General features: G+C 39.6%; 1 protein-coding gene across 1 annotated transcript; it reads right to left on the reverse strand.

Moving 5' to 3' along the window:
• Window positions 1-209: 209 nt before the first annotated feature.
• LOC119554648 (alpha-protein kinase 1) lies at window positions 210-9,881 on the reverse strand. Its single transcript, XM_037865649.1, has 2 exons — window positions 8,714-9,881; window positions 210-5,022 (listed from the first exon to the last, which is right to left on the reverse strand). Exon 2 carries the CDS (start codon window positions 4,992-4,994, stop codon window positions 2,571-2,573), a length of 2,424 nt encoding a protein of 807 aa, XP_037721577.1. The 5' UTR covers window positions 4,995-5,022; window positions 8,714-9,881; the 3' UTR covers window positions 210-2,570.
• Window positions 9,882-13,322: the final 3,441 nt, after the last annotated feature.

The following is a 13,322-nucleotide window of genomic DNA, read 5'->3' on the forward strand; positions in this document are numbered from 1 at the left end:
ACACCTAGAAATGCAGTCGCCCACGTAAGCGGAATTTCGGAGCAACAGGTGGTTGAGCTATTCAATGCACAGAAAATATGAAATATATGTATTTTAAGAAATGAATATAGTTATTTATATCTACTACATACCAACGCTATGTTTAAAATTATTTAGAATTTAAAATCATTTAACCCTATTTTATCCATTGAAAACAAAACTCGAGTAGGTATGGTTTTCTGGACTTTAAAATCAAATTTAAGATTTATTTGAAACAAATAACTGTGTTATTACATTGAATATAATCTTATGGCTTATTCTCCTCGGGTTTTGCGGTTTTTTGCTGTTCTGATGTACCGATATTTTAAATGTAATTATATATTACATACACAATTACTTAGTACATATCGTATAATAATAATAGTATAATTTATAATTAGCATTTCTCTCTCACTTATCTAGTATTATTATAGTTCTTCAAGTTTTCATTTTATTTACGTGTATATTTTAACACAAAACAGCAGAGACAAATGTTATCGATCTATATATATTTTTGCGCGTTTCCCACATAAATTACATTTTTAAATTACATTTATATATGTATTTTTCTTTTTTCGTCGCTTTTTTGTGTGTCGCTTGTAAAGTTTTTCGCGTTTTATCCTCGTCTTAATTAAGTTTAGTTTATAACTAGAGTTTTACATCGATAATTAGAAAAAGGAAATCTTTTTGTTGGGGCTATATTAGCAAAAACATTTTGGTTACTAATATTAACCATTATTATTGTATATTTATGCATATGTATAAGAAGTTCTCGAATTAAATAAAAAATTTTCTCTTTGCACTTTTGAAGCTTTTTTGTGTTATCCCATTTTTAAGTTGTTTTTTTTACATTTATTAAGTAGATTTAGACTCAATGATGTATGTGTATGTTTTACGGGGGTCGTATTATCTATAAACAGTACGTATTATTCAGGGTTTAGGATCGCCTTATCCTAGCTATTCCATTCTCCTTATTGTTGGTTGCAGGCCATAAAGCTTTCTTTGATTTGACTCTTAAATATTTTACTTTCGTAATAAAATGACTTGAAAAGACAACGGATTTAAGTTGGTTTGGGTATTATGGTAGTAGTCGTAGTTCCGAGTTCGATAATTATCGTTCGGAAAAAGTTTTTTGGAAAAACCTATCTACTATTTATTAAAGATTTGTAAAAAATTCCTTAAAGTTTCTTTAATTTATTTTTTTTGGGTTGGCTTTTGATTCTTGTTGATTTCGTAAAATTTGTCGGAGCAGGACACTGGAACTGGATTCCGTTTGTGAGCTACACTTGTGCCTGGACATTCAACTTTTTATCGGTATATATATTTAGCTATAAGTATGCATGGTTATATACTCGTTTGTGATACTGCGTTTATGAAGTAGGATCTCGAATATACACACATCTATCTATCGTTTTGTATTCGAAAAGTTTTCGCGGGGGGTACTCTGAAGACTTTACAGCACTGAGGGGATCGGTTTCGACATCGGCATCTTAAACTCTAGTAATTGCTTCGACGGCACATTGGGATTATAGTATGGGTAGGGTTTTACAGATGCACATATATGCGTAATTAGCTAGCTATTTTCTTGGATCAAACAAACGAACGGAACCGGGTTAGATGGCATATCCGAATAGATAGTTTTCTTTCCAGCTTTCTTTGTCTTCTTGTAGAGAATATAATTTTGGTCGTTGGTCTAAGACACTTTTTGGTTTCAATCCTTTTCGCTTTCTTCCCTTTAGATATTGTATTATATACAGAAATTAGAGCTTAAGTGTGTAAATTGTATAGTGACTTATGTGCGTAGTTAAGTAAAATCTGAGACTCGCTGTAAAATATGTTTCGCTTTTTCAGGGGTGCAAGGGATTTTTGAGGAAAGAGGGTGTAAAAAGACACTCAAGTACACTTAAGGGTTAACGATTCATTTAATATATATATTTTTTTTTTACTTTTTTTTTTAAGAGCTAGCTACGAAAGCACGGACGATAACGAGATAACAATATTGAGGCCTGTTAGAAAACTTTCAGTTTCGTCATGAATTTGCGGAAGTGATTTATATAACTTTGTAAACTTCACAATCTCCCTCGTCAACATTTCCGAAATTAATTTAATTCACAATAGCTTGTGAATCATGAGCTTAAGCAATATGGCATTTAATCGGGAAAATGTAATTGGAAGTGTTTAAAAAATCTGAATTCACTTCCTTGTATTTCGGTTGAAAATGAAAGTCCCAACAGTTGTGACGACAACGACAAAATCTAACAAAAAAGGCTTGCATTTTAGAAGAAGAAGTTACGCACTTCCTCGTCCAGGTCACTGGAGTCCACCAGGTCGTCCATCACACCCGACACCAGCAGCTCCACCACCTCCAAATCCTTTTTGTCCTTGTCGCTAACAGTGGCTGCCTCTTCAACTGTTACTGCTGCTGCTGCTGCTGCGGCGGCCTCCACTGTGGTCACCTGCTCATCCGCCAGCGCCTCCGATCCCAGCAGCGCCTGGTAGTCCTCCTCTAGCAGCACTCCGCTCTCGATGGCCGCAACAGCCTCCTCATAGTATCAGTTGAGGTCGCGACGAAAACTGTCCTCGATGTTGGGGTCTGCGATCATGATGGGATTCTGGTCGGACAGCATCTGCAAACCGGCCACGTCCATCTGGCCCAGATCCAGGTCGAGTGTGTCGAAGATCTCCCTGGAGAAGTCCGCATTGGAGGAGTAATCACTGAAGATAATCGAGGGTATATTCGCAGTGGTCGGCGTGTGACTCTGCGAGGATGCCTGATGAAGGTGTGACTGGTGCTGATGCTGCTGCTGCTGGTGGTGGTTCATCACCACATTGGAGTTGGAGCAGGCATTGTGACTCACTGGCGAACTGCTCGAAAGCGGTGAATTCCCATGGTGCGGCGAGTGCATGGGTGAATGATGCGGCGAATGGTGCAGAGACAGCGATAATTGCTGCTGCTGATGGTGTTGCTGCTGATGATGCTGTTGCTGCTGCTGCTGATGGTGGTGGTGGTGGTGCTGCTGTTGTGGCGAGGTCTGTCCCGACATGGGTATCGGTAGCGGTGAACTGGGACAACCCAGGGGTGAGGGCACTGGAGAAGCGGTTATACCCAAAGGATCCTGGGCCGAGCCACCTCCACTACTACTATTGTTGTTCCCCGCTCCATTTAGATTTGTGCTGCCATTGTGCGTGGATCCCACACCGTTGCTCAATCCGTTGTTGTTCAGATTGCTCACTCCCCGTCGCATATGGTTGTTGTTCCCACTCGCCTCCGGACTGCCGCTCAGCTCGCTAAAGTCCAACATCTCCTGCTTGTTGTAGCCGTTGGTCAGACCTCCTCCATTGCTGCCACCACCACCTCCGCCGCCCCCACTCAGGTCGTCAAAGTCCAGGGCCACAAAGTTATTGGCGAAACCCTGCTGTTCCGGTGAGGAATTGCTGTCGCCCAGCGAGAAAATCTCAAACTGATTGTGAAACGAGGTATTCAGACTATTGTAAGAGTTATCGAACTGTTGCTGCTGCTGGTGGCCCTGTTGTTGCTGCTGCTGCTGCTGTTGTTGCTGCTGCTGCTGCTGTTGCTGGGCCTGTTGCTGCTGGCGTATTGGACTGGCCGGTGCACTGGAGTGCAGATCCGTGGCCGACACACTGCTCAGCAGACCAGGCGAAGAACGTGGACTCGGAGGATTCGGTGGCTGGCGGTAGTCGGTGGCATTGTGCGGTCCCAGCGTGGGCAGCGGGTTAAATGTGGAGACAGCTGCCTGCGTGGTGGCCAGATTGGTGAAGGACAGGTGCGGCGAGCTGCTGGGTTGTTGCTGCTGCTGCTGCTGCTGTTGCGTGTTGCCGGTGGGCGAGTGCTGCTGCTGCTGATAGGGTGAACCGGGACCTGCTCCGCCTCCTCCACCACCCGCCGGACTAAACGGACTGGGCGATTGATCCCGATCACGGCGGTGATTGTGCGGCGACATGACGGGCGACAGGGTTTGTTGCAACTGCTGCTGTTGTTGTTGCGACTGCTGCTGCTGCTGCTGCTGGGATTGCTGTTGCTGCTGGGGTCCAAAGTTCTGCAGGGCCGTGAGATCGGGCAGAGAGCCGGTATTGGCAAAATTGACCTGATCCTGCAGCGGCCGGAAAACAGGGTTCGCAAATTTGGCGTTGTTGTATGGCGTGGTCTGTTGCTGCTGCTGTTGGTGTTGCTGCTGATGCTGTTGCAGCTGCTGCATTTGGAGCTGCTGGTGCAGTTGGTGCTGGTGCTGCTGTTGCATCTGTTGCTGCTGCTGTTGGAGCTGCTGCAGTTGCAGCTGATGGGGCTGCAGCAGCGGCGACTTTCTGCGTTGCGCCTGCGGACTGAGGGTTCTGTTTATCCCATGGTGCGGCGAGTGAGATCTTGGCTGGCCAGTTTGCTGTTGCTGCTGATGTTGCTGCTGCTGCTGATAGCTGGCGCCCATCGAATTGACGTCGGCATTAAAGCCCGCAACCAGGGCGCTTTGGTGGAGGGCAGAGTCCGAGCTAGAGCGACGCCACAAGCTCTCCGCCGTGGGCGGACCGAGAAGATGCGGATTAAGTTGGCCATTGTCAAGGGTTGGTTGCGTGCTGCTGCTGCTGCCGTAGGGCGAACGATCCTGTTTGCGCTCCGAGGGTCTCCGCATGGGCCCCACGCCCACGCTGCGTCCCCGGGACTCGCGATATGCCGTCGGGGAGCCACCTCCGCCGCCCAGGCCGTCTGGTGAGGCTCCTCCGCCGCTGGCTCCACTACCCGAGCCACTGCCGCCACCACCGCCCGTCCCGTTGCCTGCTCCTGGCGAGGATTGGCTCACCTCTTGTCCGCCGACCAGGTTCTCCAAGATCTTCTGGTTCACCGGCGGTTCGTCCCGCTTTGTGGCATACACCTCCTTCATGATCCGCTCGAATTCCGCCGTGCCCTCCGCCTGCTTTTGCTTCTGCAGCGCGATCTTCTCGCTGAACTTGCGCGGATTGGCCATTGTGGAGGATGTGTCTTCGGAACAAAATCTGTTTCAAATAGGGTAATAGTTAGGTATTTAATATATGAATTATAGGTGTCAGATGGTAAAGGCTTTTGCGTTCGTATTGCTTTTGCTCACAGTTGTAAGGGAAAATATTTGTTATTGGTAACTCTATGGATCCATAGTATCTAACTTAATTAGCAAGTGATTTCAACTATTTGTTGGCATTGCTCATTATTAGTTGCTTTCTAGGAATGCAATGCATGATTTCCATATTTCTAGATTCTAGATTTAATAATTTAAATATAACAAATGGAAAGTATTTAAAAGTAAATTTTGGATTATAAAGTTGGCTCATTTCCCAATCCATGTCTTGTTCCTTAGAAAATAACTGAAAATATGAAATCGAAATTGGCGAACCAACCTTAGAATTGACACATCTTTAACTCACTCTATTCAGGAACCGTGAAAAGGTGGAGTCTCCAATCTGTTGTCATAAGCTAGCTTATCCATCTCAAGGCATTTCCGCTCCCTGAGCGCACACCTTTATCCCCCCTCACATATATCTGCCGGCGAAGGGCATGGAAATGTTTTGACAGGGGGGTGGCGGCATCCACCCGTAAACCCCACCCAATACCCCCTCCCCATTCTTGTTTTATCAATTTGTCAGTCGAGCGACTTGCTGATAAGCCAGATACAGATACAAAACAGTCGCAGTTTGTCCGAGTCCCAGTCCCAGAGAACTCGCAATCGCATTCGGATTCGGATTCGGATTCCGTGTCCGATGCCGATTCGGGTTCGGATTGAGGTCCACGCCATGCGTAGTAATGTTTGCCCGGTTGTCCCGGTCTCGGGGCCCTCTCTTCGCCTCTCCTCACGCGATTTCAATGCCATTGCATAACGAGTGTCATATGTACGAACATGTGTACATATGCGATATATATCTGCCGAGTGTTCAAAAAGGGCGGGAAAAAGCGACGAGCAGGGCAAACAACAAGTTTTTATAGTTCTTTGAAAGCGACTGTTTGGGTTTGGGTTTGGGTTCGGTTATAGGTATAGGTAGTAGTGGTCTTGGGAGGCGGGTTTATCGGTGGGGGGCGGCGGTTTTCTTTTCGTCGCCGCCACCTGCAGCTGCATTATGCAAATGTCGCGAATTGCGTAGCAAACGAAATAATCTTTTTTTTTTGTTTTGCATTAATTTATTCCGGTTCCGCGGCAGTGCAAAGTTGAAGCCTTTGGCTCATTGTTTTTTTGTTGTTGCTCACACATGAAGGGCATTTTGTAAAAAAACAACTTTTAGCCACGCTTTCCCAAAATCAGAAAAACGTAGCTCGGATTATGCTCCAAATATTTGTAGCTTCCTCTAGACTAAAACCATAAACCAGTTCCACAGCTTTTGACAACTTTTCGTTCGATGACGATGATGATAATCGTCTGATGTGTTGACAAAAGCCTGAAAAGGTGTCCAATAACCGCTCAAAAAAAAGAATCTAAGCAAGCTAAAATCAAAAATTGCTCTTTATCTCTTGCAAAGACATAAAAATGTGGGCTCTCAGATGGGTTCAGTTCTTATCAAAAGGTACCTACACATAGTATACCCAAAAAAATAGCAGTTGTCATGGATGATAGTAAATGAAAATAAAAATTAATTTACCTTTACAAAAAGAGGGTTGTTTGTAATGTATTGTTAGGTTATACAATCACATAATTATGAGGTTTTTATGTAACCATGTAAAGTCTGATACGTCAAGTTTAAAAATGATATTCTATATACTTCAAGCCCCCAAACTAACTGTTTATAAAAATTAAGTATTACACATTTCCGTATATATTTTTTTTGGGTTATGTAATCCCTGTTTCAAAAAATACTGACCGTACTATCTATTATTATTATTATTATTATTACTCATTTCATATTATCCGTAAACTTCCGAGAAGTTCAAATGAATAAAATTTATGATGATGAATGAAAGAAACTCGTTGCATGTTGTTAAGTCTGGGAAATCCATACATATGGAAAAAAAATTTCCCCAAGAAATTTCCAGCCACAAACTTAATGAGCCTGAGAATGAGAACTTTCCACATATGTACTTATTAAACACAACCCGTAATACAAACCGTCATTAATTTCAACCATTTGCTTATTTGACCTTATCGATTTCTTATTCAGGTGAAGAAAATGAATAGCTCAATTAAATCGATTAAGATAATTCCATTTGAGAGAACCTCATTTTTCAGCTGTTCTTAATGCATACATTTTCCCAGCCCTAAGTTCTGTTCAATTCTAATTTATCATTTTGATTTATTTGCTTGGGAGTTTCTTGGAACTAACATTGGACTTAAAATGTTTGGTATAAAAAATGAATGTTGTATTGTTGGTGGGTTGTTGTGGACGTGTTAATTCTAGCTAAATGCTGACTCATTTTAGATATGGTAACTTTTTTTTTTTGCTGGGTGTGAAAACAGCGCTTAGTGATATACTCATAAAATTAAAGGGGGTTACTAAAGATTAATACAAATTACTAACCGATTACAAATAACTAAAGATAAGTAGGCAAGATTACAAACTAATTAAAGAGCCAAAAATGAAAGAATATAGTTTATATAAATAATAAAATAATATTAGACCATAACTATTGCGCTGAGTGTATGCCAGTCATAAAACAAAAATATTTAACTATGAATATTTCTATTAAAGGCAAGAAAAAAGAATTTGATCGGGATTGTATTTTAAATCTATAGGATTTGGACATAACAAAAATGCAACCTTATAAATAGTATCCTTATGTGGATAACAATTTACCTATAGTTTCGCCCATCAACATCCCAATGAGGTTTCTTATTCACATTCAAATAAGTCCCACTTCGTGACCATCCCTACATCTCTCAAGAATGACTAGGTGACTAATCCCGGTAGATATCGGAAGTGTAAGGCCCATTATGGCTAGAACGCGATGCAGGAGCAAAGAGATTTCGAATGCGGCTCACACTTTTGGTTGGGGCGGCAATTGTGCCCATAAAAATGGACGAGCACGCCTCAAACTAAACAAAGGTAGATATTGCTTTTTTGGAGGGAGTGGGTTTTTTTTGGGGGGTATGTATTTAAGGGAGGGGTGGTGTTGGGGCAAAGCGGAAATATTCCCACGAATCGATAATGACATCTAATAATTACTTAATATACTGCCCCTGATAATAATGGTCTAGTGGGCATAGAGTGCACAGAAAAAATCAGCTAGAATTTTCGATGAAAGAGCCGTCTGATAAGAATTTGAATAAATTTTTAATGAACAGCTTTTAGATTCAATTTGAAAATTTTTTTTTATAAATTTGTATATATTCATTTAATGATATCAAACATATATTTTTCAAATTCATATATATTCATATTTAAATAAATTTAAACATTTTTCTTTCTCTGTAGTTTTTGTGTGAATGGCCCATTTTTCCCTGGTTCTCCTATTCTCCTTCGCTCTCTCTCCCCATATACCCTTCTCTCTCTTTTCTCTTTCGACTCCTGGGAATCGCTTATCAGCCGTTTTTATAGCCACGCGCGTTCCCTGGAATTTTTGAATAATTTCCGTTGTTTGTTTATTTATCGCGCGGCGCAACCGCAACAGTTGAAAAGAAAAATGCAAAGGGAGGGGAAAAACATTTGCAGAAAAGTGTGCAAAGCGAAGAGGCGGCAAAAACAAAACGAACGGTAAGAAGGGGGAGGACCGGGCGGAGGCGTAACTTACATTCTCTCGTTCGCCGCTAACTCCAATTGGATCTCTGCTCTCTCTCTGTCGCGCTTGTGCTATGCAAATTGGATTCTTGCTTGATTAAAATCTCATATAGAAGAATTTAATTTTTTGGCGCTTTTTTGTTGTTGTTATTATTGTTATGGCCGTTTACGTTTTTTTCATCTGTTTTTGCGTCGCCTTATAAAACCAGATTTGATTTTGAGTTGTTTGCAAGCCGAGAGTTGTTAAATCCGAAAATCGGTTTGTTGGGGGGATTATTTTAACAACTGATTGTTTTTTTCGAATTTCGCCTCGCTCTGGCACACTCACACAGCCACGCGCGCACGCACACTTGCGAGAGGTTTATTGTTTTAACGCAAAACTGCGACGTTGTTTTTTTTTGTATTTTGCGCTCTCAGCTGGTTGGCACTTTTTTTGCGCTATTTTTTTTTTTGGTTACCGCATGAAAAGTGAAAAACTTTTGTTGCGCCTTTGACCTCTTTTCACACAGATACAACAACGCACACACATGCACATACACACACGCCTCTGCGGACGAGTGTGCCTCCAATTGGGAGTCCAATTGGGATTACAGCACACGGCGGCGTCGGCCGATTCTATATTGCATTTCCTTGATTTCTATATATTCTTTGCTCCGATTTTTTGGCTTTTGTTTTTCGCACACCACTGGGGAATATCACCACCAATACACAAACAGACACACACACACACACAGGGGCACGCGGGGCGGTAGATTTTTGCGGGCAACGGGACTTTTACCGTTGTGCACACTCACTTCGCAGCAATCTCGAATTCTTATTTTCGTTTATTTCGCGTTTCGTTTTTTTATGCCCCTATTTTGCTCTGCTGCACTCTCTCACTCGCACAGAGAACAACTTATTATTGCTGCTTTTGCCTTAGCTGCTGCTGCTGCTGCCTCGCTTCTTCTTCTTCGCTCATCTTCGTCGCTGTGATGGCTCTGCTCCCCACTTTTTTCGCTTTGTTCCGTGGTTTTTCCACTTTTCCGCGCACGCTGCCTTAATCGCTCGCTGGTTGTGCACTCGTTCTGCAATTGCGCGTCGCGTTTTTCAGCGTTTTTCGCACGTTTGTTTTGTTATTTTTCCACTTTTTCTCATATTTTCCTATCGGGCCTATCGTTCTTCGATATCGATATCAGCAGACGATTCCTATCGTTTTGGCAAGAGTCGCCCTGTGGACCAGTGCAATCGAGTCATGGAAAACGAGTTTGCAACTCTCAACTGGTATTTAAAAGAGCTGGCAGCCCTTTTTACCTACCTTACACTTGAAAAATCTACGGAGACTGTTTGAAAATAAATTGAACTTCACAGGAATATTGCAATAGAAATTTTTATTATATTTTTCTTCCAGTTTTTCAAATGCCACCCTGTGTGATAAGAAAATACCATTTGTATCAATTAAAATATACCAGTTTTTGCACACAGTTTTGTTTTGCAAAGAATGCGTTATTTTCAAGAACAAAAAGAAATAAATAAATGTTGGACGAATCTTTTAAAGCTTAAATGCAAAATATATACAGCAATCCTTTAAATCCTACGCATGAATTAATTCGTATTTTAACTTGTCAATTAAAAAAAAACTCTTAATAAAAATATAAAAAGATCTACTTGTATCTCAGATCATCTCTATATTATCGATATTTTTCGATAGCTACAAAGTTATCTGTGCCCAACCTTCGTTGCTAGGGTGTGTGTCTCGGCCCATAGGTAGGTGTCCCCACTATGTAATGTAAATGTTGTAACCGGTTATTTTTTAAACTAAATGAAACTGTTCAATATTTAAATGTAATGTATTTATATGTTATGGATTAAAAAATATCTTTTACAATATGGTAAGTTCAAAAAGTATGCTAAAAAGCTGTATTATATTTTAAATCCGTTATTGATGTCAATATCAACCAAAAATTAGTATTATAAAATGTATGAATAGTTTTATGTACATATATTACATTTCATTACCAATTACGTATTTATAATGCAAGGGTAAAATAAATTCACATAAATGTATCACAATAAATGATTTTAGGTAACATACATATATTATAAAGGTGTGAAGTCTGCAATTAGTATGTAAAAAAATGAAGCAGCAATCAAATGAACCATCAGAAGCTTAAATAGATCATACAAAATTTAGGTTTAGATTCCCATTTTTATACCCTTGCAGAGGGTATATTGATTTCAGTCAGAAGTTTGCAACGCAGTGAAGGAGACGTTTCCGACCCCATAAAGTATATATATTCTTGATCAGCATAACTAGACGAGTCGATCTAGCCATGTCCGTCTGTCCGTCTGTCCGTCTGTCCGTCTGTCCGTCCGTTTCTACGCAAACTAGTCTCTCAGTTTTAAAGCTATCGGGCTGAAACTTTCCCAAAAGTCTTATATCTTTTGCAGGTAGTATATAAGTCGGAACCAGCCGGATCGGACAACTATATCTTATAGCTCCCATAGGAATAATCGGACAAAAAAATGAAAAAAAATTATATCTTTGGTGTTTTTTAGCATATAAACTCCTAAGCTTGGAAATAACAACTTTTAAATAATTTTGAATTTTGCATTAAATTTTATCGAAATCGGACGACTATATCATATAGCTGCCATAGGAACGATCGGAAAATTTGTGGAAAAATAATATGAAAAAAATTATAGCTTCGGTGTTTTTCAACATATAACCTCCAACGCTTGGAAATAACATTTTTTAATTAGTTCTGAATTTCGAATTAAATTTTATCAAAATCGGACGACTATGTCATATAGCTGCCATAGGAACGATCGCAAAATTGGTGGGAAAATAATATGAAACAAATTATAGCTTCGGTGTTTTTTAACATATAACCTCCTACGCTTGGAAATAACATTTTTTAATTAGTTCTGAATTTCGAATTTAATTTTATCAAAATCGGACGACTATATCATATAGCTGCCATAGGAACGATCGGAAAATTGGTAGGAAAATAATATGAAACAAATTATAGCTTCGGTGTTTTTTGACATATTATCTTATACTATTGGGAATATCATTTTTTGTGTTTTTAAATTTAATAATTATAGCTGCAAGGGTATATAAGCTTCGGCTTGCCGAAGCTAACTTCCTTTCTTGTCATGGTTTAAATTGCATCAACTAACACATTCAAATGGCCGTCGTGTGCATGTGTGCGTGCGGCCGCCTGCGTCTGTGTGTGTAAACGTCTGTTTCCCTTTCCGCTAACATTTTGTGTCTGGTTTCCGGCATTTTGTGTGCGCCATTTAAAATTGTTTTCCCCGATACGAATCTGCCCAGTTCTTTCTCTCTTTCCCGCGAATGGTGAAAATTTTCGTTTTTCGCAGACACTTGAAGCAGGAATTGGAAGCAAATTGGCGGCCTCGGGGTTACGAAGACATTTAAGGGCCGACAAGGAAATAGGGGAAAAAAAGGAGGGCCAAGAAGAAGGACAAGAAGTTAAAAAAAAAAAGTGCTAGGTAAATTGTGTGCAAGCGATAGAAATCTCCCTGAATATTTCCCCTTTTTCTTCCATTTCCATTCAGAATATTTGCCCCTTTCATTGCCTGTTTTCTTGTTCCTTAAACTTCTCTATTATGACTCATTCTTCATCGCTTTTCCTGCATTTATTCCAATTTCTTTCATAAATATTTGCGCCTTTTGTGTGCTTAATTCATTCATCAAACTGTCAAATGAATGTCAAAACTAACAGAGTCCCTTGCCAGCATATTTCCGCCATGAAAAACAGCCACGAAAAGGTGCTCAATTATTGAAATGAATTAGTGGGCGCAAGTGGGTGGGCTTAGGCGGATTTTTCTTCGGCTTTTTGTGAAAATATTTTCCTACAGCAAGTTGCATGACAATAAATAGTGGGTAAGCTCTTTAAATGAACTTGGGCACTTAATAGCTATTAATTTCTATAAAAAAAGACTTAACAATAATAGAGGACTTATTATAATAGTTATGATTATGTTTTTATAAAATCTATTGTAAATTATAATTTTTATAATTCAACTAATTTTAATAAAAATTCTTAAAAACAGACGTATCTTTCAAAAGCATATGTGTTGAGTAAGTTTAAATTTACCCAAATAGCTTAATAAAAATACACTGACTAAAAAAAAATAGGCTCAATGATTTTATATTCAATTTTAATCTTTTTTTTTAAATATTTTTATTTAGTTATAAATTTTTTTATTTTCTTTAAAGGTGAAAATATTTTGTTTAACAATTATAGTTAGTTCATAGATTTTTAAACTTGAGTTTAATATGAAATTATTGTTTTAATGACGTAAAATATTTAATGTAAATATGACCAACATCAAAACTAATATTTTCTACCTTGGTACATATGTTTTGTATTGAACATTACGTTTTTGTATTTATTTCAATTACTTAATACCAAATTTTTAATTCAAAATGCAGGTACTTAATTTCCTACTCCATTTTTTAGTAGTGTATAAATCACGAAATTATGTAAGACTCAAATTACACTCTTCAAATTTGTTAATGGTTATTTCACCAAAACATGATTGGCCTTGCTCTTCAGCAATCATTATCAGTTTTATTTTCGTTTTCTGAACAAACGCAATCGCGTGAAGTGGTGCTG

This window comes from Drosophila subpulchrella, chromosome 3L (genome assembly GCF_014743375.2).
Source record: "Drosophila subpulchrella strain 33 F10 #4 breed RU33 chromosome 3L, RU_Dsub_v1.1 Primary Assembly, whole genome shotgun sequence".
In the NCBI taxonomy this organism is placed as follows: Eukaryota; Metazoa; Arthropoda; class Insecta; order Diptera; family Drosophilidae; genus Drosophila; species Drosophila subpulchrella.